Here is a 24,768-nt window from a genome sequence, read left to right on the forward strand (position 1 = left end):
CTGGATGAAAGGGGAAACCTTGAAAAGTCCTTGCACTTCCTGGCACTGGGCAGTATGCTCCCATGAACATGAACCTAACAATGCCCATCCCACTCAAATAGATGACATACAATTCTTGAGAAACGGCTGCAAAAACTTGCATTTTCTCTTGCTTTATTGCTGCTTAGGCCAATACAAATATAATAGGAGGCTGTAGTAGGAGATATTCCACTAGGTAAATATTCTAGGAGTATCTACTACGCTTTTGTGCTGGCAGATATATTGAAGGGAGAAGGCAAGACTTTGACATAGAGCTCCATATTCTCAAATTGATTTGGTGTTGCATGGAACTTTTATTAGAATCTTTCATTGTTTGGCTATAATATATCCCTTCATGACCGCAATTCAAGCAATCTTTGACTTATCATTTGTCATATTAACTATTATGACAAGTGATCATAACTATCGTCCTAGTCTCCACAGCTCGTTACCTTAGTCCCTACTGCTCGTCCTTGATATGGTCTGGAGTTTAAGATGGTTTCCATCATTTAGTTTACAATCTCCTGTTCTGCGATCTTCATTTCCCAAAAGGTGACACATTGCCTTCAAGGATGACATGCACATCACCCGCCCATGGGATACCTCGTTGACGAGGTTGGGCAAATCTAAACTCACTTAACATGTCTGGCAGTGGTGTGAGAAGCAACCAGCTGGACTTGGTTTATCATCGCATTGTATCGTGTTTCTCTTGTCAACCTTGCGAAGTGCCGCGTACCATGTTACCTGAGAAGCCACCATTCCCTCATGTATAAGTGAGTGAGCGCAAGTTTCCTTGCCCCAGGTGTGTGTGTGATTACCAGAGACGAGTGTCAAAATGACAAACTGTAAGCAAGCACGTTAATTTATACTTCATGAGGCAAAGTAAATCATCAGACTACTGGGTTGGGCGCTTAAAGCATTGCTCAAATACAAGAGATTTATCTGGTGCAAGGAAGCTTCACAAGGAAATCCTATCGACAAACATTATTCTAGGCACTTACATCAGAAATTTACTTGTACAGATGTTTGGTAAGTGTGGCAGTGTTACTGAAGCGTACGATTGTTTTAACAGCACTCCTCAGCGAAATGTCTATTCGTGGTGCCTCATGCTTGGAGCATATACCCAGAACGGGCTTATCAACCAAGCCCAACAAATGTTTGATATAATGCCAGCCAGGGATGAGGTAGCACACACAATATTGCTTACATGCTACGCTCAGAGAGGTTGTCTAAGAAAATCGCAAGAGCTCTTTGATGTCATGGCGGATCAAAGTGTTGTTGCTTGGAACGCTATAACTTCAGCTTATGCCCAAAACGGGCATTTGGAAGCTGCCAAGGAAATGTTTGACAGGATGCCTGTTCGCAACGAGAGCTCGTGGAACGGGCTCATGCAAGCTTATGCCGAAAATGGTGATACGAAAATAGTAAGGGAATTGTTTGAGCAAATGACCAAACGGAATGAGCTCTCGTGGAACACAATGCTTTCGGCATATGCCCAAACAGGTGACTTTGCTGAATTTTTCGACCGGATGCCGTCTTACACGGTCGTTTCTTTCAACACTGTGTTGCTGGCTTACACTGAGAATGGATCTCTAAGTCTTGCAAAGAGAGTTTTTGAGACAATGTCGCAGAAGACAATCGTGTCATGGACAACGCTGCTCACGGCACTGGCCAAGAGCGGCGAGATCGAGCAAGCAAAGATGGTATTTGAGAGAATGTCGGGGCACGACGTTGTAAGTTGCAGCTCAGTGATCCAGATTTACGGCCAGCATGGATTTCTCAGAGCTGCTCAAGACGTGTTTGACCGGATGCACGACCGCAATGACCAGACATGGACAGCGATTCTCACAGCCTACGCAGCCAGCGGAGATCTAAAAGCTTGTGAGGCATTTTTCAAGGAGATACCAAATCCGGACGCGTTTTCTAGGACAGTGATGATGCAAGTATATGCTCAATCCGGGGATTTGGAGCGAGCAACAAGGCTGTTTCTATCGCTGGAGAGGAAAGACTCCGTGGCTTGGAATGTGATCATCCAGGCTTATGCCCAGAACGGGCATGTCGAGGAAGCTAGAACCATGCTCGAGAAAATGACCGCAGAAGTGGACGTGGTATCTTGGACAGCGTTGGTGTCTGGGTATGCCCAAAACGGGCAACTGAGCAAAGCAAAGGATGTTTTTGACAAAATGCCACAGTGGAGTGAAATCTCCTTGACGGCCATGGCTGTCGCATATGCCCAGAACGGGCATATCGCAGAAGCAAGAGATATGTTCGAGCGTGGACCTATTGAATCCACTGCCCCATGGTCTGCGATGATCACAACATACGCCCAAAACGGGCATCATACTCAAGCTCTCGAGCTTTCGTTGGCAATGGAGCTTCAGGGTGTGATGCCGGATGCAATCGCCTTTCTGGGAGTGCTCGTTGCTTGCAACCATGCGGGTGATCTACAAAGGGGATTCCAGAGCTTTGTGGCTATGGTGGAGCGGGGCATCAGAGTGACTGCTCAACACTACTGCTGCGTGGCAGACATGCTTGGGCGTTTGGGACGAGTGGGAGATGCCCACGAACTTATCCAGTGTATGCCATTTGTGCCCGACGATGCGACATGGACAAGCTTTGCTGGGTCATGTAAACTGCATCTACATACATTAGACTCTGGATCACAGAGTGTTTTAGAACCAATGTTGTGGAGAGATTCTTCTCCCTATGTGTTGATCTCGCATGCATGTCTTGGAAGATAAGTGTCGAGTTTGTCAGGGACACAGTTTTTATATTATGCCTATCATCAAAGTAAATACTGACATAGTTCTAATCTGATGCTTGTTTGGACGTACTAACAATTAGGCCAGTCTATTTTGGGCGTGCCTCAAAGTCAGTCGGCAATACATGCTTGGGTAGAATATACCTGACCTTGTTGAGCGGCTCACACTTTGCTAACAGGGTGACTGTGTGAGCAGGGGAGGTAATCTTGCCCGAGTTGAAGCCCGGCAAACGAGCCAGAGGCATCCTCGTCATCACACGCACAACACAAGCACGGTTTAGCCAATGCCAGTTTGTGTGATATGTGTGACGCATTGATAGCCAAAGGAGTTTAGGGTTTAGGGTTTAAGGTCTACACAGAGTGGACTTTGATTGTTCATCACAAAGCTTGCATCTGCGATTGGACTGAGCGTGAGTACCTGGTGGAAGGGAATGGAAGGAATGAGTGACATGTCAGATGCGGGAAGTTGTAGTAGACTGGGAGCTTCGACTTCGCCAACCATCCAAAAGCTGGTTCTTTTTGGCAGCCTTGAGGAGGAGTTCCACGGCTTGGCCGACTGGTAAGAAAACCATAGCTGGACCATTGGGATACGGTAATACAACAGTCCCTCCCACATCCCTGCCCCAAATGTACTCCCTTGACACATTTTGAGTATGGAGCCTGTATGACGCGCTCCAATTGTGGCCCAGTTCGGCTTGGTAATGAGAGGCCACCTTGTCCCTCACTTTGCTTAACTGCTGCTTGCCGTGAGCACTTCTGCCAGCCTTGATATGCTTTCGAAGGTGCTGCAGCAACAAGCTGGTTGCAGGGACCTATGGGTCAAAGGTGGCACAATGACACAATAATAAATGCAAGTGAGTTTACAAGCTTACCACATGGCAAGGAGGCATCAGGAAGACGAAATCCGTGTGCAAGATGCTGTCCAGAACAGAGCGCCAGTCACCTGCAATGAGAAAGCAGAGAGGAATCGGATGACAAGAGAAGAAGTTGACTCACCCCAGAGTGTGTCCAGACAATGAGTTAGGGTCGCACTCTGCCAATTTCACCTCGAGGGAGGTGCCAAACTCAGAGAAAGCACGAAGCTTGGGGCCGTCATAGCCACTCCCGTCCGGACAACGGGCACAATCCTTGAAGCGACTGGCATGCTGGAGACGGCGAGACAAAGTAGAGGAGAGCAACAAGCTTGAAGAGGTCGTCGTCAGTGACGAACATAGAGCCGAGGCAAGAACCCATGAAGTGTCCGGCAACACAAGCAATTGCCACAGCGTGCGACTTCTCCTCCGCCTTTTCTCTCGATATATGATTTAGGGTTAAAACAACTTCTTAAGTTTGCAAGGGTGCGAGTTCAAATCCCACTCGTGACGTTGAATAAAAAATGCCAAGTGGCACGATAAACCCTAGCTAGCATTTTTTCCTTAAGAGCTATGGCGCCGGCGATCCCTTCCAGGCTTCTCTACATCGGAGGGCAATGGCGAGCTCCGGATCTGGGCGGACAGATAGCGGTCATCAATCCAGCGACGGAAGATACCATAGGTGAGAATTGCGAGTTTCTCCTTGCGCTCATGGATGGAATTTCTAGGCTACATTCCCGCTGCCACGGCCGCCGATGTGGATCTCGCTGTCAAGGCCGCTAGGGAGGCGTTTACCAAAGACAATGGGAAATATTGGGCAAGAACTACGGGGAAGTACCGGGCAAAGTTTTTGCGAGCCATTGCTGCCGAGGTAAGTGATGATATGATGGCTTTCGCCTCTCTTGCGCTAACTTTTTTTTTGTGCTGTTCTAGGTGACTGCGAGGAAATCTGAGTTGGCTGAGCTCGAGGCGATGGATTGTGGAAAACCCCTCGACGAAGCAGCATGGGATATGGTAAGACTTTCGGCTTTTCGAGTTGATGCTTTGGAATTTATCCAAGTTTTTTCTAGGACGATGTTGCGGGATGTTTCGACTACTATGCTGGTCTGGCCGAAGGTTTGGATGCAAAGGGGCACCTGTCCGTAGAGCTTCCAATGGATACATTCAAGACTAACGTCTTAAAAGAACCGATTGGTGTTGTCGGTCTTATAACTCCATGGTTAGATCTCGCACCTTTTTTTTCTTTTTCTTATGCAATCCTTGACAAGATGGTTCTGCAGGAATTATCCTTTACTTATGTCAACTTGGAAGGTTGCACCAGCTCTTGCAGCAGGCTGTACTGCCATTCTTAAACCATCAGAGCTTGCATCAGTGTAAGATCGTGAAAATTTTCTTACTTCCCTTGCACAACGAGTTCTACTGTTTGTCGTGCCAGTACCTGCTTGGAACTTGCGTCAATCGCCGCGAAGGTCGGGCTTCCTGCTGGTGTACTGAATGTAGTTACTGGATTAGGGAAAGATGCCGGTGCGCCTCTGTCTAAGCATCCTGGTGTTGATAAGGTTGGCTTTAGTATGCTGATGTTTCATGCCTTACTTTTCCTTTTCTTTCTGTTACAGGTAGCATTCACAGGCAGTACAGCCACTGGAAAATCAATAATGGGAGCAGCTGCTGAAATAATCAAGGTGCTTCGATCTTTTCATACAATTCGGTTAGCTTTGTGTCTATCAACAGCCCGTGACGCTGGAACTGGGTGGGAAAAGTGCTATCATCGTTTTCGATGATGTGGATATTGAGAAAGGTACGTTATTGAACATTCAATGACATCTAATCCTGACGGGTGGAATCACACAGCTGTTGAATGGACAATGTTCGGAGTGTTTTGGACTAATGGTCAGATTTGCAGTGCGACATCAAGGCTGTTGCTCCAGGTAATATAATGCGCGGCTGATGGAAGAATTGCCTTACCACTGGCTGTGATGTAACAGGAAAATATCGCATCTGTGTTTTTGGAAAGACTGGCAGAGTGGACGAAAACGATAAAAATTTCAAACCCCTTGGAGCCGGGATGCAGACTTGGTCCAGTTGTGAGCGAAGGTCAGGTAGTGTTTTCTTCTTGTTCCTATCTTTGCCTTCTTTAGTTCATACGGTGTACATGTGAGTTCCAGTACAAGAAGGTCATGAAGTACATATCTACGGCACAAGAAGAAGGTGCTACGCTGCTGTGTGGTGGGAAACGCCCGGAGGTAAGCTTCATCAGTTTTGTGTAAAGCAAGCCGTTGATATTCATTGTCGTGTCTTGGCGTTCCAGCACTTGAGCAAAGGATATTTTGTTGAGCCGACAGTCTTTGCGAATGTCAGGCCCTCCTCTCAGATATGGAAAGAAGAAGTCTTTGGTCCGGTCCTTGCAGTTCGGACCTTCAGAACAGAAGAGGAAGCTATAAAGCTGGCCAACGATTCTGAGTAAGCCACATGGTTTTGAGAACTTGCTCAATCTGTCTGTTTGCTTGAAGGTATGGACTCGCAGGGGCCGTCATCTCGACAGACGAGGAGCGCTGCCAGCGTGTAGCAGAGGTACTTTTTTAGAAAAAACTTATCTCTTGTTGTTTTTTGCTTGTTTCTAAGCCTGGCCAAAACAGCTGTTGCAAGCGGGAATCGTATGGATCAATTGTGCTCAGCCGACCTTCACCCAGGCCCCGTGGGGTGGTACAAAACGCAGTGGCTTTGGACGGGAGCTGGGAGAATGGTGAGTGATATTTGTAGGGATTCTCACCACGTACATCGTTTTCATTGTTTGTCTTCCACTCACAGGGGTCTCGAGAACTATTTGTCCGTGAAGCAAGTTACCAAATACATATCAGAGGAACAGTGGGGTTGGTACCCCCGACCTTCGAAAATGTAAAGCTATCGAGGTACGCCAAGTTTTCTCGGGTTTTAAAAACGTTTTCTTTCCCGGACGAGCCACAGGATGTCTGCTCTAATGGCCTACATGTTATCCTGCAGCCGTAGTCCTCGACCCCGTAAGCGCGCTCTTCCTTAGCAAGATAGCTTTGCCCAGGAATAAATGGGTCGTTGAGACGAAAGTGATGCGAGCTCACAAGCTTTTCGCTTGTGGCAGTGTGTGTGTTTGTGTGTGTGCGTCCATACAGGCATTATTGGCGGCCTGTGGCCTCTGGCAAGCAGACTGGTCCATATCTTCCATCCAGTCCAGCCTTTATCTTGTAAGTAATCTATAGTTGTTTTTCCTTTCCGGATCATCTTTGTCAATTAGAGCTAGCTAACTTGTGATTCTTCTCTCTTCCAGGTTTGGTGTTTCTCCAAAGCGATGAAACTCGCTCGATCGCTCGCACGTTTAGTCTGTCCTGGGTATTGCGTCCTCTAGTCTCGTTTCTCATATTCTTGTTTTGTTCTTTGCTCTTGTCGGATTCAAGTCAAAGCTAGCTCGCTAGCTCGAGGACAAGCAATGCAAGGGAGCAAAGCTACTGGTAACCAATAATGACGTTTTTTCGCTGTTTGGCATTCTCGCATCGTAATTCTCCACTTTCAACTTTCCAGGAGGCAAAATGGAGGAGATAGCTACATAGCCTATGACTCGACCAGAACAAGGTAAAACATCTTTTTCTTTGTCTCTTGTTTGCTTGTCGTTCTCATCTTCCAGATTAAGCAGTAGAGCCGCTGAATCAGAAAACCCGTGGATGGTGGATTGACTCTAACAAAAAATCCAGCCTCCAGAGAGTTTTCGTGCTCACAATGATTCCAAACAGTGAAAGCGAGCAAGCCGGAAGAATGGCAGCGTTGGTATGTGGAACGGCGCGGTCTACTCATTTTTCATGATCTTGCGATCTCTCCTGCCTGCCAATGGCCGCTAAGCTGGCCTGCGAGGATCTTCGCTTCCATATTTTAGCGAGCAAAAAGATAAAGACGAAAAGAAAAGAGCCTTCCTCCTCGGATAGAAACTTGTCTGCCAGAGAAGTTCTCTCTTTCAACCTCACCTTTTCCACCACCGAGGCACACAAAGGACTTGGAATCAATCGTTCTTTCCCAGCGATCGAATTTTACAAGAAACGAAGATCGATCGATCAATCCAGATCGGGATTCCTTTGCGCGACGGCGGGTGGCGAGTGAGAAGAAGCGAGATGGAAAAGAGAAAAGAAGGAAATAAAGAAAGGAAGATCTGGCGCGCGGAGCGCCTCGTTTTCAGTTCTTCCAGAGCGGCGCCGATCTTTGGTGGGCAATTCAATGCAGATCTCACACCTCCTGGGAAACCCAAAACAAATCCCTCCTCCACTATCCCTCCTCGATCGCATTCTCGAGGAGGAAAAGAGAGAGAGAGGGAGGCCTCCCTCCCATAAAACCAAGAGATGGAAAGAGCGAGAGGAGGAAGAAGAACCCCACAAGGATCTATAAGATCTTTGCCTCGAGTTAGAGAGCGAGCATCAGTAGAGATCCACATTCTTGAAATCCGAGGAGGCGTGCTCGTCGCCCTGGACGAAGAAGATGGCGTGGAAGAGCTTGAGGAGCTCCAGCGCCCTCTTCTTTGCCCGTCCCGTGCAATCGCTCTGGAGTAGCAGTAGAAGCTGGCGGCGCGCCCCAGCTCTCATGGCGATCTGGACCACTTGGACGGGGCCCGACTGGCAAACCAGCAGCAACAGCCCCGTCGCGTGCTCGGTCGCCGGCCTCGAGTACCCGACCAGCAGCCGTACCGCGCAGTGCACCGCCGCGGTACTCTCGCATACCGCGCGGCGCCCCTGCTCCACGGTACACAGCTGCTCCAGTGTCGCCAGCGCGCGCTCGGTTGTCTCCAGCGCGCGGTCCTCGCCGGAGGAGGACGAGGAGGAGGATGGCGGCGAGGAGGCGGCGAGGAGGAGGTTGACGAGGATCTGGATCGCGCCTTCTTCCACGGCTGTGGATCGATTGGGCTTGTGCGAGCACGCGAGGTGGAGGAGCTTGACGAGGCCCTTCTTGGAGGAGGAGGAGGAATCGATGAGATCGAGCAGGCCGTGGAAGAATTGGGTGGATTGCCCGACCTCGACGCGCATCTCCTCCGTGGCCAGCAGCCGCTTGAGCAGCACCGCGGCGCTCATCCGCGACGCGAGGTCGATCTGGGCGCTGCCCAGGTGACACACGACGCACTGGAGCGCTCCCGATTCCGACAGCACCGCGCCGATCACCTCCCTGCTCGCGCCGCGGCACAGGAGCGCCAGCAGCGACATGATCTCCTCGCAGGGGCTGTCCTCGTGCCGCGCGGTAAACCCGTCCGGTGCCACGTGCAGCGCGGTACCGTGCTGTATGAACCCGTCCGGGGACCCGTACAGCGCGGTCCCGTGCTGTATGAGCTCGTCCGCCAGCATGGACGCCATGAGCAGCGCGCCGCCGGCTTCCACGATGCAAGAACACACCTTCTTGGCCTCGGGCGGCGTGGGCGACGATCCACACAGCTCCTCTTTCGCCATGGATTTGAGCGTCGCCACCGATTGCCTCACGTCCTGGCCCTTGGCGATCCGGCGGAGGAGGCCGAGCACTCGCTCGCGGCGGCCCAGATCCAGCGATTCCTGGGGCGAGAAATCGTGGTGGGCGAGGAGGAAGGGCGGAGGAGGAGGCGATGGAGGAGAAGGAGCAAACATGGCGCTGGCGGATTCCTCCTTGGAGCACCACGCCTCGATGAGCTGCCGGACGATGATGTTGGGGATGAGCGTGAGATCGTGGAGGTGGAGCATCGTGATGGGGCAGCTCCGGTGGCCATCGCGGATCCATTTCTCGATGCTGGGGCGATCATACGTCTGGCCCGTGCACACGATCACCGGGTCGCGCATGATCTCCAGCGAGATCGGGCACAGGAAGAGCGCTGGCGCCGCTTGATTCTGTCGCTGCCGCTGCTCCTCGCAATCCTCCTCTCCTCCTCCTCCTTCGTCTTCGTCCTCCATCGCCCTCCTCCTCGTCCTGGCTATGATCACTCCTCGCTCTTGCCTCATCTGCTCTCTCGATTTTCTCGATCGATCGGAAAGGATGTGCTACGAGCTCGAGGAATTGGTCCACATTGGCGGGGATGATTCGATTCCACCCATCTCCCAGGAGGAGTGGGAAAAAGAGAGAAAATGGATGGAACCTTTCTTCTTTCTATCCGCAAAGTTCTTGAGGCCTAGGTGGACATTCCATCGCGGAAGATCCAACCCCACTTTAAACGAGATTACGCGTAACCCTGCGTAATTAGCGGGGTAATGGGCCCCATCGCAGCCGTTATGCCCTCGCCGGCATCCAACGGCTGGCAGACGCCGATGCGCGGATATTCTCCCCATGTTCTTGGGGGGTTAGGGGTTTTGGGCATGGATCGCGATTTTGGAATGCGGCTGGCGCTCACCGCGGCGTCCGCGATCGCGGCGGAATCCGCGACGTTTCCGATCGACATCACCAAGACGCGCCTGCAGCTCCAAGGTGAGGGATCGTCGATCGCTCGTGGTTGTAATGCTGGTCACAGAGGGGCATTTGGCACTGTTTACGGGATCGCGAGGGAGGAGGGATTGCGCGGGCTCTACAGAGGATTGTCGCCCGCGCTGCTGAGGCACGTCTTTTACACCAGCATCCGGATCGTGAGTTACGAGCAACTGCGAAGCTTCTCTTCTTCCTCGGATCAAAATCAAGCTTTTTCGTCCCTGGCCGAGAAAGCAGTCATAGGTGGTGCTTCGGGAATCATTGGACAGGTATTCCTCGTTTCTTTAGCATTCTCGCTTACTTTTCTCGATAGAAGTTTTTGATACCTCCAGTAGCTCTCGAGAACGAAGCATTCAGTCACCTCTTCCGCGCTTTTGTCTATAGAGTTTCTTTCCATATTCTTTAGCGAAGCTCGCTCTCTCTTTCACTATAGACGCTCAGGCTCAGCTATGATCGTTCTTCCTTCTAGAAGCACCTCTCTGCAGTGCCTTTGGAGTAAACTAACGAGCTTTCTTCGTTTTCGATGCATGCAGGTGGTGGCGAGCCCCGCCGACCTTATAAAAGTGCGGATGCAAGCCGACGGGCGACTTGTGAAGCTCGGCCACGCTCCCAGGTACACAAGCGTCGCCGACGCTTTCCACAAAATAATGGCGAGCGAAGGCGTGCTTGGGCTGTGGAGGGGAGTAGGCCCCAACGCACAGCGCGCCTTTCTCGTCAACATGGGCGAGCTCGCTTGCTACGACCAGGCCAAGCACAAAATCATACAAAATGGCGTCTGTGGGGACAACGTTGTTGCGCACACTCTGGCGTCGCTGCTCTCGGGGCTCTCGGCCACGCTGCTCAGCTGCCCGGCCGACGTTGTCAAGACGAGGATGATGAACCAGGCCGGCCAGAGCTACAGGAGTTCGCTGGATTGCCTGGCCAAGACCGTGACATCCGAGGGCGTCACGGCCCTGTGGAAGGGATTCTTTCCGACTTGGGCTCGCCTCGGCCCCTGGCAATTTGTTTTCTGGGTGTCGTATGAGCAATTGCGTCGTTTTGCCGGTCTATCATCCTTTTAAAAAGTCCCCTTTTGTCCCGTTGAAAAGGTTGAAAAAAGGTGGCGGACTATGAAAAGGCTATATAAAGGTTGAAAAGGTGGCGGACTTTAAAAGGTTGGGTTGAGCTCTAGCCCTAAAAATAAGGACATGTTGGTTGTGGACGTTGACGCTATCAATGAGAAGGTGGCGGACATTGTTGCCTTTCGCGGACAAATGGACGAGGAGGTTGCTCGCGTGAGAAGGGATTTGCGATTGTCAACGCGCAAGGCGAACTTCTATCGCTGCAAGTTCTTGCGGCGCATAATCGAGGCGATGAAGCACATCGATTACATATCGTCGCAGTACGTCAAGCCCTTGGAGTCCGAGTACGAGGAGATTTACGACCCGGACGACGAGTTCCCGCAACTGGAAGTGAACGAGCTCTTCGCGGAAGTCCAGCGCTGCAAGGCCACGAATATAAAACTCAAGGAAAAGGAGGAGTCCCTGGTAATGCAGGAAGCGACGCTAAAGCAGGAGGAAGTGGATCTCATCAACGCACGAAACTGGTGGCTGGCCAAGAAGGAAGAGTATGAAACAAGCACAAGCAAGGCCAAGTTTGAGGTGGAGATGGAGCAAGGCATCCAGCAAATCACCCAGAAAGTCTGCAACTTTGACAGATACATAAGCTTCCCTGAAAACCCAAACCCAGTGAGTGACACAAAGATCTCAAGCAAATCAATCAATCAATCACATTATGCGTAGGATAAGTTACCTCTCACACGACGAGCTCGAGCTCTCTTCTCTCACTCGACTCCAGAAGTTGTGGCGGCTTTCGCAACCTTGACTTTGGCAGCTTCGTGCCTGGCCAGCTCCGGCGGCACCGGGTTCTTGGTCCGGACTAGCAGCTGCTTGAGATCGTAGAACACCTCGGAGTCATTGAGCGTCAGGAAGGTGGTGGCGGCGCCGCTCTTGCCCGCCCGCCCCGTCCGCCCAATGCGATGGATATACATCTCCACCGTGGACGGCATGTCGTAGTTGACGATGTGCCCGACGTCGGGGACGTCGATCCCGCGCCCCACCACGTCCGTCGCGATGAGGCAGCTCCGCCGCTTGCTCCGAAAGTCCTGGAAGTTGGTCTGCCGCTTCTGCTGCGTCTTGCCGCCGTGGATGGTCGCCACCTTGATCCCCATGTCGTGGAGCTGCTTCGACACCTTGTCCGCCTGCTTCTTGGTGTTGACGAACACGATCGTCGACATCTCGCCCAGCTCGTCCAGCAGCCGCCGCAGCCGCTTGGGTTTCTCCTCCTCGTCCACCATTATCACCTTCTGGCTGATGCGCTTGCTCATCTCCTCGATCGTCACCACCACCGGGTTCCTCAGGTACTTCTTGGCCAGCCTCTCCACCGCCGGCGGCATCGTCGCGCTGAACATGTACGTCGTCCGGTAGATCCTGTCCTCCAGCTCCACGTCCTCGCTCTCGGGCTTCATGTTGCTCGACGGCATCGCTTCCAAGGCGTCAATCACCTGTTCCTCGAAACCCAGCGCGATCATCCTGTCGCCCTCGTCCAGAACCACGTAGTTGCACTGGTGGAGCACCGCGTATCCCTGCTCCAGGCAGTGCAAGAGCCGTCCCGGAGTGGCAATGACGATCTCACACCCTTGCAGTAGCTTCGAGCTCTGCCCCCCGATGGCTTCTCCGGCGACGAGAGACAGCACGTTGATGTCCATATACTTCGCCAACTTCACGGTCTCCTCCTGGATCTGCTGCGCGAGCTCCGTGGTTGGAGCCATCACCAGCGCGTAAGGCCCCTCGATGGCTCTCTCCAAAGTCATCTTCGGAAGCCTGGACACGTACATGAGCATCGGTATCACGAAGGCCGCCGTCTTCCCGGAGCCAGTCCCGGCGATCCCAATAACATCTCTCTGCTGGAGTCCCAGTGGAATGGAAGCCATCTGGATGGGAGTAGGCTTCTTGTACCCGGCTTCTTGCACGGCCCTGAGTATCTCGGGGCAAATCCCAGACTCCTCCCAGTTCCTAGCAGGATTCGGGAACCTCGACCCCTTGTAGGAAATGTTATAGTCCTCTCGAAAGATCCTCCAGTCCCTCGACGTCATCTCGTGTATCTCCTTCTCGGACCAGTGCCTGTCCACCGGCATGTCGTCGAAAGGATCATAGCTCGATTTCAGTGATTTGGGTTCGATCTGTCCTTTGGATTCCCGGTCGATCTTTGCCGACTGCTTCTTTTGCTCTCGTCGATCCATGCCGGCATAGAAACCCCGTCCAAAGAGAAGCTGGCCGTGGCATATAGGAATCATGTCCTGGGACGTGTCCTCGGTGTTCTCCCAGTCGAACTTGCCGCGCTGCTTGACAATCACTCTCTTGGCTTTCTTACTCCCGTCCTGGATCGCTGCCAGAGCTTTCATCGATTGCTTGTCCAGCTGCTCGCGCTCTTTGCTATTCGGCACAAGCTCTTCCTGCTGCTGCTGCTGCTGCTGCTCATCGCGCCTCTCCCACTTCTCACCAGGATTGGGACTCCTTTGCTTCCACTTTCCAAATGCTCTACTGGAAGAATTGTGCCTGCCGGGCTCATTGTCACGGGATGGGCTGCGTGAAGAATGCCTGCTCCTCCCCCTCCTGTCCGGGCTGCGGCTCCTCTCCCTGCTGCTCCTCTCCCGATCTCGACCCCTATCTCGGCTATCTCTGTCTCTATCTCTATCGCGATCTCTATCGCGGTTGTGGTGATGGGAGTACTTACGATGCTTAGAATCCTCGTCCCTGTCGCCGCCGCCGCCGCCGCGATCCGGGCTACTGCTGCGATGGCGCTTACCGTCCCGCGCCATGGACGCTCGCTCCGCCCAAACCCTTGTTAGGGCTAACTACAATTTTCTTTCCATATTCAGGGCATATTCGTACATTGTACAGGGCATATTCCACGCCCGGAGAATTTTCTCTGAAAAGAGGATGTGTTCTACTCGCTCTCCGAGTCCGAGATGGCGGTTTTCTTGCGCTTGGCTCCTCGATCGCTTTCGTTGTCACTCTCCGGCTCTTCGATGGGTTGAGACGGGCGGTCCGTCGCTTCGTCGTCGGATTCTTCCGAGCGAGCGCGCTTGAGACGAGATTTGCCACTCTTCTTCACCTGGAGCAAGAGCAATGAGAGAAGATCCCTGGAGGAATAAAACGGGAGCTACTTACCGGTTCTTCCTCCTCTTCCTCCGACGCTACCGGAGCTTCCGCTTCCGCCTCCTCCTCCTCGGGCTCTGGTTGCGTGCCTTCCTCGGCCTCCACTTCCTCCTCCTCGGCCTGCTCGTTCCGCTGCTTCTTCTTCCTCTTCTTCTTCTCCTTCCTTCGCGATTTCCTCTCGTTGCCTTCGTCATCGAGGTTGTACTTCCACGTTTCCTGGAAAGCACTGCATTTAGTTTCGAAAGCGCGGAAGTGCTTGCTCACCTTCACGCGCTGGAAGTGTAGCTCTTGTTCCATGACTCTGCGATGCTCTTCTTCTCGCTTTCGTTTCTCAATCTGGAACCATTCAAACCATAAGAGAGAATACGGAGAAGCAACTCGAAGCCGCCAACCTGGAGTTTTCGCTCTTCATCGGCTTTCCTTTGAGCTTCTTGAGCCATTGCAAGCTGCCGAGCCACTTCTTGCTTTTGCCGGTTTTGTTGCTCTTCCCGCTCAGCAGCCTCAAGATGGAGCTTTGCAGCATCTAGCAGATGCTTGCAGTAGTCGACATGCATTCCGATCTTCTTCTCATCGAATCCGTGCATGTGATGAGAACTTATCAGTGATAGCTGGGTGAAGAGACGAACTGCATTTTTCACTTCTGCTACGGATTGACGAACCTAGAGGTACAAATAAAACTCCGCCATGCGTGAAAAGAAAAAAAAAGCAAACATACCTCATCGGCAGTGCGTTTCTGTTTTTGAAGTGTTGCAGTAGAGAACTTTTGCATAGTGATTGCAGCATCGAACCGGAGCATGTAATTCGACGGTGCCATATGAATAGCATGCATAAGTACGCGTTTGCATTCTTGCCATTGCTCCGCTTCATAATGCGTGCGCGCCAGATAAAGCAAGATGTTCGTTTCGGTGTTAAAGTAGAACCTTCGTAGACAATTCTGATACTGTAACGGATGAAAATAAAATCAGAAATGCTGGCAATAGTAATTTGAGAAGTACAACCATTTTTACTGCCAAGCCGAAATGACCCTGAGCAAGATATACATGCGCAAGATTTACCCAGACATCAGGCATCTCCACAGCAACGTTACCAGAAGCTGCTTCTTGCACCTGGGTTTGGAGCCTCAGAAACTAATGAGTACGAATCAATATGCACCTGAGTGAAGATATCCTTGGCAATGTCGAACATTCCTTTCTCGGAGAAAACTATTCCTAGTCCGTTTGCTGCGTACATGTTGTTGGACTTTTGCGTCAAAACCTGCAGATGCGACGTGGTCAGAGTACCCGCACTCACAGTCCAATATTCTACTTGCCTTTTGATACAATTCTCTAGCTTTTTCCAGGTGTGTGGCTTCCAACTTAGGATCCCGCTTTTCACTACGAGTTGCTGCGAAATAATTCCAGTTTCCCTGTATTGAATACGTTAATATCAACGTGCATCTGGCACAACGTTAAAATTACCAGCGCCAGGTTCGAAAAACTATCTTTCCCGTCTGAGACACTCTGTATTCCCTTCAGAGTATCCTTAGCTTTGAGCCATTCGTCTGCTTTCAGCTCAAGGCTTCCTCGAAAAGATAGAATATCCACATCATTGTCGTCTTCTTTAAGCCCTTTCTGTACCTGTTATAGAACAACTATATGGTGAAAAGAAAAAAGAAAAACCGCATGCTTACCAATTCCATGCTGAGACTCAAGTTATTTCTTGCTTCAGCCATGGCTGCAAGACGCAAGTAAGCATCCACGTAACTCGGATGCTTAAAAGAGGAGGAAGTCAGTAAGATAATTGATAAGTCTTAACCACTTTACCTTGAAAAGAATAAGCTGATACAATAAATTTGCTTTTTCCGTCTCGTGCAACTGCTCAAATAAGCGTGCCAAGTTGAAGAGAACAGTTACTTTTTCAGCTGGTATGTCTAGCGAGGTTCCTTGCTCTTCAATTCGTTGAAATACATCAAATTTTTCCAAAGGCCCGTCTCCTCCGGTAATGGTAGAAAAATTATTTTCATTGAATTCTTTCCATGGACCTTCACCTAATGCTTCATAATAAGCTCCTTCTGCGAGCTGCATGAAAACGAATCAGCACCAAGAAAGCACGTAGACACACAAACCTTGTATTCACCACGCTCAAAATGAAGCACGCCGATGTTGTTCAAAAGGCCAAGCGGAACTTTCTCCCCACTCTTGGTTTGCAGATTGTGTGCCTAGACCCGGAGAGGAGCGTTACTAAAATAAAGGTACGAGAATGAAACCTCACCGTCTTAAACGCATCCAAAGCTGCAGAAAAATCTGTAGATACAAGGAGCTCCCCTATTTCAATCCATGCCTGCGTTTTACAAGACTCATCAACTACAGAGATAAAACATACTTTCAACTCACATCAACATCCCGAGGGCTCACTTTGGCAGCTTTTCTGAAGCTTTCTAATGCCTTATCGTTTCTACCTTGCTGCAAGTGTATGTACCCGACGACCTACAGAGCAATCCATTAGAGGACCAGAGGAGAAAACAACATCGTACCTTCAAAGTTTCACAGTTCTCAGGATGAACGTCCAAAACCTTTTCAAAATTTGACAAGGCTGACTTCAAGTCATTTAGTTTGAGTTGGACCTGCCCCAAGCCTTGTTGAGTTCAGAAAATTATTGTACTCAGTGCCGAAACACGGAAGTGTCATTGAACTAACCATAATAAGGAAGTATAAAATCCTTTGGAGACTTCAGCTCCTGCACGGAGGCCCTGTAGTAGGCGGCAGCTTTGTCGTAATCTCCCTAAGATAATGTCAAAAACAAGGCGAGACACACAGGCAATACTCACCTTACTGTGATACGATCGAGCCAAATTAAAATAGGACTGCGATTTTATGAGCGCATTGTCAGTTGACGCCAAAGCGGTTTCCATCAGCTGCTCAACAACACCGTGTTGCTCCGTATAAAAATAATGATTTGCAAGGTGATTGAGAGCCGTTGCGCAATACGGATATATCTCAAAAGCCTCGAGCATTTTCTTTGTGCCTTCCTGAACAGACTCCGCTGTAATGTGTTTTTAGTCGACCAGAAACGGAAAATCAAGAACCTCAAAAGTACCATCGTTAGCGTTGATATCCATAATTCCCAGCGCGACAAGGGCATCTAAATTCTCAGGGTCCAGCTAGATCAAACGAAGTTAGGACACCCGCAACCGAAAATGACGAAAAATACCTGAAGAACCCTTTGGAAAGCCTGGCGTGCCTTGCTCAGCTGTCCCAAGCGGTAACGGCAAAAACCGAGGCCAAGCCTGACAGATGCGGGACAACCCGGATGCATCTGTAATACTCTCTGCGAGAAAGAAGTTCCTTTCAGAATACGATCAAAATGAAAGAGATTGCACCTTATACAGTCCCAGCGATTCTTGGAAACGTCCACGGTTAAATTGCGCACAGGCCTGCCAGCTTACTTTCAAGCTCGAGGACACAGGGACATCAAGAGCTTACTTGGCCAAGCAACGCTAGGAGGTTATCAGGCCGCACATCCAGCACGATCTTAAAAACGTCAAACATCTGCTCGTAGTCCCCCTTTGCAAGGAGCAGCTGACCTGAAATGAACGAAGTAACATTACGACGACATCAGAAAGAAACGTTTGGTTTTTTCTTCTCATCTACCTTTTCCGGCCCATGTCGTGGGCTCGTCATAGTCGATTCTAGTGGCTTTGTTGTAGTAGTGTGTAGCGCGAATAAAGTGCTCATCGCGCTGCTTAAATTCTATCTTCCCAAGGTTCGTGTAGTAAGCACCTAGCGCATTTAGAATGGCTATTCGATCGTACTTCACATCGCTATAGTACTCATCGATCTCTTCAAAGAAGAACAAGAAAAAAGTGAGAACAAGAACAGGAAAAAAAAACTATTCGATCCATTTACCAATGCTTCTCCTACAAAAACTTCACATACCTGGACTGGAGCCTTCTTCCAATATCTGCAGGAACTCCTTGACTTTGTCCTGTTTGAAATACTCGCGCTGCGCAAGAAAAAAAACTCATCAGCGCTCCCACATTTGCCATATGTTGCCCTGGAATCGCGAGCGCGAGCACATACCGCGAATGTGAGCCAGAGATGGAGCGGCGCTTGCTCGGCCTTGAGGATGTCGACAATGTCGGCTGGATCGCGCGGCAGCTGATCGAGCCCTACGCGCACCTCCTCTTGCGAATTCTGGACGGGGATGTAGACGCACTCCATCAGACCCCCGCTAGGGCAGGGCACCCCTTTTAAAAAACACCAAAGCCTTTAATACAGGCACACGTGGAAGCCCTTACACGTAAACGCTGACGTGGCCGCTCGAGACTATGCCATGTAGGCGTGGGGCTTGTTGGCGTTGTCGTCCCAGGGCACTTGGAGATGGTAGCGGATGATGTTTTGGGCGCCTTCCACCAGTCCCCGGACGACGCTCGCGGCGGGCAAGATCTCATCGATCAATCCCACGCCCTCGCCCGCGTACATTGCCATCTCCTCGATCTTCCCAGTCGCGGAGGAATTGGGAACTTTTCCAGAGAAGCGCTTCACCTCTTCCTTCTGCAAGAGAATGGAGGGGGCTTAGAAAGATCTTTGGTGAAGTGTGAGCTCGATCTTACTTTGCCATGGACGATTGTTTCGCCGATCGTCACCTGCCCTTGCTCGGACTCGTCGGGGCCGAGCTTGTCTCTCCACTCCAGGAAAAATGGAGTTTTGATCACTCTCTGTGGAGCATTTGGCCACCGTTTCCTTCCGAAAATGTTGGTGAGCTCGGTATCGCCAGCGGACGCGGCCAGCACCATTTTCTTGTAGATCGGATGCGCATTCGACTCCAAGGTAGCAAGAAATCTTTCCAAGAAAAATGTAAGCTTTCGCGGATGAAAACTCAAAAACTATTCGAAACACTTTACCTAGTTCCAAGGCAAACTCCCTTCGCACCAAGTGCCAAAGCAGCGACATAGCCACGAGCATCAACGATCCCTCCAGCCGCAATCACGGGAATCTTATACTTCCAAACGGCATCCACAACTTTCGGCAACAGCGCGATGAGTCCCTCCTTCACGACCACAATTCTTCTCTACGTAAGTCTTTGAAAGAAAGTTTCAAGAGAAAATCACCACCTTTCCACGGACGTGGCCGCCAGCTTCAACACCTTGGACGATGATCGCATCCACACCAGCAAGCGCTGCGTCTTTGGCCTCGGCCACTGATCCTACCTGCGTGTGCGAAAACCCGAGAAAATCACGACAAAGCTGCTATTTTTTTTCTCACGAACCTGATGCACAACTTTCACTCCGCCTTGGTGCATCTTGTCGACAAGATGACTCCCAAATTCACCCCAGTAAACCATCAGCACAGCGACACGCTCCTGGATCACAGCCTCGAGCATCTTCTCGTGTGGAAAATCCAGGATGATCCCCACTCCAAACGATCGATCCGTCAGCTCCCTGGTTCGCTTCACCATCTCCCTCAGCACCTCGGGCTCATCCTGGAGTCATCAAATTCCCATTTTTCCTTGCAAAAAAAAAAAAAGGTTTTTTACCTGATCTGGAGCTCGAAGAACTCCAATCGCCCCCGCATTTGCAACCGCTGCTACGAGAGCAGGCCCCGAGATGTCTGGACCCAATGGCGCCTGGATTATTCCATGATCGAAACCAAGCAATCCTCCCCAAGCCATAGCCGCGAGCGCCAAAAAGAGAAATGGAAAACGTATCTAAGATCAACACAAATACTGGCAGAACAAAAACAGCCTATAGGGATGACAGGATTTGAACCTGCGTCCTTTTGTTCCCTAAACAAACGCGCTACCTATCTGCGCTACATCCCTGTGTGTGCTCCACAGCATGCCTCTTCTTTCCTCGGCTTTTTATACTTTCATAGTGTTTCTTTTAACGAACGTCGATAGGGATGACAGGATTTGAACCTGCGGCCTTTTGTTCCCGAAACAAATGCGCTACCTATCTGCGCTACATCCCTCCTAATCCCTCTCCACACAAGGTGGCGGACTCCACTTAAAGGATTGCCACGAAACAATGTAGGGCTGCATCAGCATAAAATGACATCGCTGGCCACGTCATTGCCACGTCAACTGACTAGGACGATTTCCAGCCGTTGGTTCAAGGGTTGCAGCTGAAAGACGATGGTGGTAATCGCTACGCTTACCATCGTTTAGTCGTAATGGAGCAACCGCCCAGGGTGGAGGTCACGGCGCTGCCAACGCGCTCCTATCTGGTAAGCACCGTGTGGTTCTAGTTTGTGATCAATGCTTCGATTTTTCTTGGCAGGAAAACAGTGTGGTACCTGTTCTGACGCAGGGGCTCGAGGCCTTGACGCTACAGAGGTAACAACGAGATTTTTCTTGGGTATTGTTATCGTGTTTCTAGCAGACCGCAAAGGCCATTGGAGTATCTGGCGAAGTTCATGCTAAAGAATGTGCCGCCGCGGCCGGATCCTTTGAGCAATGTCAAAGCGGAAGTTATTCGTTTGGTTCCTCGGCCTCTGGCGAACGAAGTTGATGCTACTGTCACTTATCACAAGTGCACGACTAGCGCGATTCTTCCTGTTCCTCTCGTGTCAACGCAAGCTCCAACAAGCTAGCTGATTTTTCACGGCGACTAGAAAAGAAGAAAAGAAAGAAAAAGGTCCTCTCGATCAACTGACTCGAGACCTATACAAGTTGAACAGCGATTTGTCTGTGCAATAGGCCAAAAAACTTGGTTTTTTCTTTCATCCGACAACAGTACAACTCTTTCAAGCGACCGGACGTTTGTCATTGTTTCTCGCTTTCAAAACACTCTGCCTTCGTATTGCGAGCTCGGGATCAATCAGTTCAATGCCTCGACGCTAAACGGGCAGGGTCAATGAATGGCAGAGCTCCAGTGGTGAATCTTTCTAATATTTATTGCATTCTTTCGTTTTTAAACACCTGATGAACAATTTTGCAGATCTTTACCATGTGATCGCCTTCAGGAATTCATAAAATACGTGGAAGATGAACTCTTCGTCAAGCACACAATATGGTATGGAAGAAGTTTTATGCTCGTCTCTCTGGAGGAACGCGTGTACCTTGACCAGCATCGACGTGAACGTCACTCACAAACTCTCCCGGGAAAAAAGAACAAGAAGAAATGGATCAAGGTCTCATGACTTGATCTCAAATGTTACCTCTTCCTGCGACAGCCTCGAGCAAAAGCCTTCGATCCTATATTCTGAGGTTAATTTTTAGTGACATTTACGCTTTCGAGCACCGAGACTCGGATCAAACAAGCCATTTCGCGTCAGCCTCGAGCTCTCTCACTTTCATTTCGTGCCATTCCAGCCAAAATTTTCACTTCAATCCAGTGATCGTCCGTCTACAGCGATTGGTTCCTGGATGCCCTGTTTGACGCGCTCCTGGGCGATCCTCTCTCGGCCACGATTCATACCTCGCGCTCTACAAATGGATCGACGCTAGAATCAACCTCTCCCACTTAGGCGCGGCAAGATCGCGGCCGCGGCAGTGCTTTCAAATTTCGAATATATATATTCAACATTTTCTTTCCAGCGATAGGAGTAGTCTCATTCATTCATTCATTAACTATTTACAGGGTATCAGAGTACGAAACTGACGAATTAACGTTTTGATGGCCGTTCGTATGAAACCTTGAATGTTTCTTGCAGTGATCATCAATACCTCAGCTTTAGACCGACAAGATCATCGACAAGACGTACAATAAGTGAGAGCTACAGTGTCAAGGTCCTTATTCTTAAATAAATCCTTCTTTTCTTAAGTTTTGTTACTCTGTTTACTGTGCGACAAGAAATGAAAGGACTTATCTACAGCATGTAAAAGGATTGCAAGCAAGCATAGAAGCGCTCATACAGAAAAAGAAAGAGGAGAGAAAGGATGAAAAGTGTCTCGTTTCTTCTTGTTCTTGCTGTGATCTCCAGCGTTTGCAATGCGCAAGACGTGAGTTTCAAAGCCACGACTCCCAAGATCACCAAAGGCAAGCCAAACACCTTCATTGGAACTACTGGCGATCAGATCGCGACATCTCTTCTCGCATCGAAGACTCCCGCATTGCTTTGGGGCTCGGTTCCTGCGAGCGCAATCACCAAGATCTGCCAGAAGATTGTCAAAACTGGAAGGCTCCAGTATACTGCCAAGGTAAGTGGCGACTGGGGAGGAACCGAGAACCTCAAGCTAAAGGTAAAGAACTAGGCACAAGTACCTTTGTTTCTTTGATCTTTCTCATGCTCACGACTGTAAACTATCTCCAGGTGGTCGCAACCGGTGGCTGTGGTGCTGCTCCAGATTCATCCGGGACACAGTTCGTGTTCACAGACAACTATGGCCGCAAGAGTGCTGTAAGTTTTAGCGAGCTCCATAGACCATCTTGCAATAACAAAAATCACTGAATGCTTACCAGATCGTTTGCCCAAACAACGCTAAGAAGAGCGGCTGTGGTGTGTACATGACCGGCAGTGACGTGGAAAGGCTCTACAAGAAGCGCTTGGAACTCGAGCAGCATCTTTCACTCACAAACTCTTCTGGCGATCACCAGGCAGCTCGAAGATTCTTGCTTGGTGACTGCAAAGAAGAAGCAGGGAAAGGTCCCTCGGGATGATCCATATGTTCTTCTCGTTGAGCTTGTTCCTTCCTTTTTGCAGGAGCAATAGGAGGTGCAATCACGGGAGTGTTGGGAGTTGGAGGTTGCTTGGGACTGGGACCATTGGCACCTTTCTGCGTCGTTGGCGTTTTGGGAGTGAGTGCTCAGCTTGGCGCGGCTGCTGGCTGCGTGAGTGCGTGCTTCCCGGGTGATGCAACTGTGCAAACTTCCACGGGCGAGACAAAGACGATGAGCCAGCTCCAAATCGGTGACAAGGTATCTATCCTGATCATCCATCGCTTCCACTAAACCTTTTTCCTCTGGTCGTGTCGTGAAGGTTGGGACGCTCAAGGACGGGAGGCTCGAGTTCAGTGAAATCTATGCTTTCGGCCACCGAGACTTGGAGCAGAAGAGTGACTTCGTCAACCTGGAACTATCCCACTCAAAGACCCTTGAGCTCTCGCCCCTGCATTTCGTGCCAACGCTACTCAAAGCTGGTGTGTGTCATCTCTTCCCTCCACCACTTTTTTTTTCCAAGTCCCAAACTGACCAAGCTCACGAACCATTTCTAGGTGGAGTCGAATTCAAGCGTGCGCAAGACGTACTTGTCGGAGATGTGTTGACCGCTTCATCCTCCGCCAACAATTCGATCATGACTCCATTCCCAGTCACACGAATCTCGATCGTTACAAAGCCCGGCCTCTATAATCCATTGACTCTCCAAGGAACTATCGTCGTCAACGGAGTCGCCGCCTCGGTCCACAGCGACTGGTTCCTGGATGCCCTGTTTGACACGCTCGGCCTCACTGCTTACCTCCCAGCAGCATACCAGGCTATCCTCTCCCCGGGGCGATTGCTCTACACACTCCTCGGCCATGATTCATACCTCGCGCTCTACAAATGGATCGACGCCAGGATCAATGTCGCTGAGTTCGGCACTGAAAATGGCGGCAAGATTGCAGCGGCGGCGCTGCTGGCGAGTGGAATCGCGTCCCTGCGATTGACCAAAAAGACCCGGAATTTCGCGTAGAGCCTATGAGTGTTTTAAATATTTGAATGCCTGTAATGCGCGGTGACAGGAAGCATTCAGAGTACCACTACATGGCTAATACAGGGAATATACTACTCGGCTCACTTCCCAGTTTGTGGACTTGTGACCATCGCCCAGTCGTCAACCTCTGTCCACAGCGATTGGTTCCTGTTGTTGCCTGTTTGTTCGATGCGCTCGGCGCCATTCGCGATTGCTCTATCCTCGGCCATGATTCATACTGCGCTGTCAATGGATTGACGCTAGAATTGACGACGTCACTGCGGCACTGACAATGGCAGCAAGATCGCAGGCGCGGCAGCGAGAATGCTCCAGGTTCTTCTCGTGGACTTTTTCAAAATTTCAAATGCCAAATATTTCTTTGGTAATTATGTAGAAAACCTATTATTCTTTCACTCAAGCTACTTTTGTAATAGAACTTGCTTCTAAACTGGATCAAAGTGTTGAAAGTTAGAGATGCAAGAATGCTTGCCACAAAGAAAATCCTACTCTCTAGCAACAAACTGTTTAAAGTTCAAAAGAGGAGCATATTGGATGATAGGTCAAGAGAGAAGTTAGAATTTCCCTTCTGAGTGTCTCCTTGACTTTCCCATGATTGTCAAGAGGGCTGCTCACCAGCAAAAACCAGCTTTGAATTGTGAAATTCAAGTGAATTTGAAGTGTCCACCTTAAGAGCAGCTTCAATTGAGGCTTTTCTCATTGGTTCTAAATCCTGGCTGTCATCCTCTAGCTTAATCACGCTGAAAAATGGCTTAAGCCATATGGAGTCATCCCTCACCAAAGAAGCTAGAGGAGTATTTACAGTAGCAGTTGATTGGAGGGTTTTGTGGCAAGTCTCATAGTTGAGTCATTTACCCCAAAAGTAATGTCAAGCATTCATCAGTGCATAGAATATTCTGTTAGTG

The 24,768-nt window shown here is 50.1% G+C and overlaps 7 protein-coding genes and 2 non-coding genes across 15 annotated transcripts; 4 read left to right on the forward strand and 5 right to left on the reverse strand.

Moving 5' to 3' along the window:
• The first annotated feature begins 853 nt into the window (after nucleotides 1–853).
• Nucleotides 854–3,869, forward strand: LOC112342586 (pentatricopeptide repeat-containing protein At2g35030, mitochondrial-like). Its single transcript, XM_024664637.1, has 2 exons — nucleotides 854–863; nucleotides 913–3,869. The coding sequence occupies exons 1-2, from the start codon at nucleotides 854–856 to the stop codon at nucleotides 2,757–2,759; spliced, it is 1,857 nt and encodes a 618-aa protein (XP_024520405.1). The 3' UTR covers nucleotides 2,760–3,869.
• Nucleotides 3,870–4,152: 283 nt separating this feature from the next.
• On the forward strand, nucleotides 4,153–7,630 carry LOC9659141 (betaine aldehyde dehydrogenase 2, mitochondrial). 6 transcript variants are annotated; one of them, XR_002991013.1, is made up of 19 exons: nucleotides 4,154–4,312; nucleotides 4,359–4,501; nucleotides 4,564–4,644; nucleotides 4,701–4,849; nucleotides 4,911–5,003; nucleotides 5,066–5,189; nucleotides 5,247–5,312; nucleotides 5,362–5,428; nucleotides 5,482–5,558; nucleotides 5,616–5,729; nucleotides 5,796–5,873; nucleotides 5,939–6,090; nucleotides 6,141–6,201; nucleotides 6,267–6,373; nucleotides 6,439–6,539; nucleotides 6,595–6,848; nucleotides 6,932–7,112; nucleotides 7,183–7,233; nucleotides 7,295–7,630. XR_002991013.1 is itself a non-coding variant. In XM_024664639.1 (16 exons), the coding sequence occupies exons 1-15, from the start codon at nucleotides 4,204–4,206 to the stop codon at nucleotides 6,527–6,529; spliced, it is 1,512 nt and encodes a 503-aa protein (XP_024520407.1). In that variant the 5' UTR covers nucleotides 4,154–4,203; the 3' UTR covers nucleotides 6,530–6,539; nucleotides 6,595–6,877. The 6 variants fall into 6 exon arrangements, 2 of the variants coding, with proteins under 2 accessions (XP_024520407.1, XP_024520406.1); XR_002991015.1 differs by having other exon boundaries at nucleotides 4,153–4,312; nucleotides 5,066–5,193; nucleotides 5,251–5,312; nucleotides 7,183–7,630; XR_002991012.1 differs by having other exon boundaries at nucleotides 7,183–7,630.
• Nucleotides 7,631–9,968: 2,338 nt separating this feature from the next.
• Nucleotides 9,969–11,154, forward strand: LOC9659142 (mitochondrial uncoupling protein 3). Its single transcript, XM_002990734.2, has 2 exons — nucleotides 9,969–10,325; nucleotides 10,590–11,154. Exons 1-2 carry the CDS (start codon nucleotides 9,969–9,971, stop codon nucleotides 11,115–11,117), a joined length of 885 nt encoding a protein of 294 aa, XP_002990780.2. The 3' UTR covers nucleotides 11,118–11,154.
• A 25-nt stretch (nucleotides 11,155–11,179) lies between these two features.
• Nucleotides 11,180–13,937, reverse strand: LOC9658544 (DEAD-box ATP-dependent RNA helicase 21). 2 transcript variants are annotated; one of them, XM_024664635.1, is made up of 2 exons: nucleotides 11,848–13,937; nucleotides 11,180–11,536 (listed from the first exon to the last, which is right to left on the reverse strand). In XM_024664635.1, the coding sequence occupies exon 1, from the start codon at nucleotides 13,913–13,915 to the stop codon at nucleotides 11,879–11,881; it is 2,037 nt and encodes a 678-aa protein (XP_024520403.1). In that variant the 5' UTR covers nucleotides 13,916–13,937; the 3' UTR covers nucleotides 11,180–11,536; nucleotides 11,848–11,878. The 2 variants fall into 2 exon arrangements, with proteins under 2 accessions (XP_024520403.1, XP_024520404.1); XM_024664636.1 differs by lacking the exon at nucleotides 11,180–11,536 and adding an exon at nucleotides 11,560–11,766.
• Nucleotides 13,938–13,948: 11 nt separating this feature from the next.
• On the reverse strand, nucleotides 13,949–18,467 carry LOC9659143 (protein CTR9 homolog). Its single transcript, XM_024664634.1, has 24 exons — nucleotides 18,314–18,467; nucleotides 18,170–18,236; nucleotides 17,885–18,073; nucleotides 17,717–17,817; nucleotides 17,614–17,667; nucleotides 17,445–17,561; nucleotides 17,331–17,394; nucleotides 17,062–17,276; nucleotides 16,931–17,015; nucleotides 16,768–16,868; nucleotides 16,628–16,720; nucleotides 16,506–16,574; nucleotides 16,360–16,452; nucleotides 16,058–16,312; nucleotides 15,925–16,005; nucleotides 15,713–15,871; nucleotides 15,565–15,660; nucleotides 15,408–15,509; nucleotides 15,254–15,361; nucleotides 14,971–15,195; nucleotides 14,648–14,914; nucleotides 14,520–14,591; nucleotides 14,268–14,471; nucleotides 13,949–14,211 (listed from the first exon to the last, which is right to left on the reverse strand). Exons 1-24 carry the CDS (start codon nucleotides 18,452–18,454, stop codon nucleotides 14,044–14,046), a joined length of 3,126 nt encoding a protein of 1,041 aa, XP_024520402.1. The 5' UTR covers nucleotides 18,455–18,467; the 3' UTR covers nucleotides 13,949–14,043.
• Nucleotides 18,466–20,186, reverse strand: LOC9659144 (nitronate monooxygenase). The gene is made up of 6 exons (XM_002990796.2): nucleotides 19,770–20,186; nucleotides 19,503–19,715; nucleotides 19,348–19,443; nucleotides 19,138–19,283; nucleotides 18,847–19,075; nucleotides 18,466–18,787 (listed from the first exon to the last, which is right to left on the reverse strand). Exons 1-6 carry the CDS (start codon nucleotides 19,902–19,904, stop codon nucleotides 18,560–18,562), a joined length of 1,047 nt encoding a protein of 348 aa, XP_002990842.1. The 5' UTR covers nucleotides 19,905–20,186; the 3' UTR covers nucleotides 18,466–18,559.
• On the reverse strand, nucleotides 19,981–20,054 carry TRNAP-AGG. The gene has a single exon. It is a non-coding gene; the product is annotated as a tRNA-Pro (tRNA).
• TRNAP-CGG lies at nucleotides 20,130–20,203 on the reverse strand. The gene has a single exon. It is a non-coding gene; the product is annotated as a tRNA-Pro (tRNA).
• Nucleotides 20,204–22,028: 1,825 nt separating this feature from the next.
• LOC9658545 lies at nucleotides 22,029–23,959 on the forward strand. The gene is made up of 6 exons (XM_024664640.1): nucleotides 22,029–22,415; nucleotides 22,487–22,573; nucleotides 22,636–22,819; nucleotides 22,877–23,091; nucleotides 23,153–23,312; nucleotides 23,388–23,959. Exons 1-6 carry the CDS (start codon nucleotides 22,113–22,115, stop codon nucleotides 23,843–23,845), a joined length of 1,407 nt encoding a protein of 468 aa, XP_024520408.1. The 5' UTR covers nucleotides 22,029–22,112; the 3' UTR covers nucleotides 23,846–23,959.
• Nucleotides 23,960–24,768: the final 809 nt, after the last annotated feature.

Source organism: Selaginella moellendorffii, unplaced genomic scaffold, assembly GCF_000143415.4.
Source record: "Selaginella moellendorffii unplaced genomic scaffold, v1.0 SELMOscaffold_112, whole genome shotgun sequence".
Classification (NCBI taxonomy): domain Eukaryota; kingdom Viridiplantae; phylum Streptophyta; class Lycopodiopsida; order Selaginellales; family Selaginellaceae; genus Selaginella; species Selaginella moellendorffii.

What these genes read in the sequence shown, in the direction of transcription:
- LOC9659141 (XM_024664639.1), top strand. Translation starts at nt 4,204, where the DNA reads ATGGCGCCGGCGATCCCTTCCAGGCTTCTCTACATCGGAGGGCAATGG. An exon ending in AGCATCCTGGTGTTGATAAG is followed by an intron (nt 5,190 to 5,246) that starts GTTGGCTTTAGT and finishes TTTCTGTTACAG; the next exon opens with GTAGCATTCACAGGCAGTAC. An exon ending in CAGTTGTGAGCGAAGGTCAG is followed by an intron (nt 5,730 to 5,795) that starts GTAGTGTTTTCT and finishes TGTGAGTTCCAG; the next exon opens with TACAAGAAGGTCATGAAGTA.
- LOC9659142 (XM_002990734.2), top strand. Translation starts at nt 9,969, where the DNA reads ATGCGGCTGGCGCTCACCGCGGCGTCCGCGATCGCGGCGGAATCCGCG. An exon ending in CTTCGGGAATCATTGGACAG is followed by an intron (nt 10,326 to 10,589) that starts GTATTCCTCGTT and finishes CGATGCATGCAG; the next exon opens with GTGGTGGCGAGCCCCGCCGA.
- LOC9658544 (XM_024664635.1), bottom strand. Translation starts at nt 13,915, where the DNA reads ATGGCGCGGGACGGTAAGCGCCATCGCAGCAGTAGCCCGGATCGCGGC.
- LOC9659143 (XM_024664634.1), bottom strand. Translation starts at nt 18,454, where the DNA reads ATGGAGTGCGTCTACATCCCCGTCCAGAATTCGCAAGAGGAGGTGCGC. An exon ending in GTTTTTCGAACCTGGCGCTG is followed by an intron (nt 15,661 to 15,712) that starts GTAATTTTAACG and finishes TATTCAATACAG; the next exon opens with GGAAACTGGAATTATTTCGC. An exon ending in TCGGCTTGGCAGTAAAAATG is followed by an intron (nt 15,196 to 15,253) that starts GTTGTACTTCTC and finishes CATCCGTTACAG; the next exon opens with TATCAGAATTGTCTACGAAG.
- LOC9659144 (XM_002990796.2), bottom strand. Translation starts at nt 19,904, where the DNA reads ATGGCTTGGGGAGGATTGCTTGGTTTCGATCATGGAATAATCCAGGCG. An exon ending in GAGTGAAAGTTGTGCATCAG is followed by an intron (nt 19,444 to 19,502) that starts GTTCGTGAGAAA and finishes TCGCACACGCAG; the next exon opens with GTAGGATCAGTGGCCGAGGC. An exon ending in AAACAATCGTCCATGGCAAA is followed by an intron (nt 18,788 to 18,846) that starts GTAAGATCGAGC and finishes ATTCTCTTGCAG; the next exon opens with AAGGAAGAGGTGAAGCGCTT.
- LOC9658545 (XM_024664640.1), top strand. Translation starts at nt 22,113, where the DNA reads ATGAAAAGTGTCTCGTTTCTTCTTGTTCTTGCTGTGATCTCCAGCGTT. An exon ending in ACTATGGCCGCAAGAGTGCT is followed by an intron (nt 22,574 to 22,635) that starts GTAAGTTTTAGC and finishes AATGCTTACCAG; the next exon opens with ATCGTTTGCCCAAACAACGC. An exon ending in AGCTCCAAATCGGTGACAAG is followed by an intron (nt 23,092 to 23,152) that starts GTATCTATCCTG and finishes CGTGTCGTGAAG; the next exon opens with GTTGGGACGCTCAAGGACGG.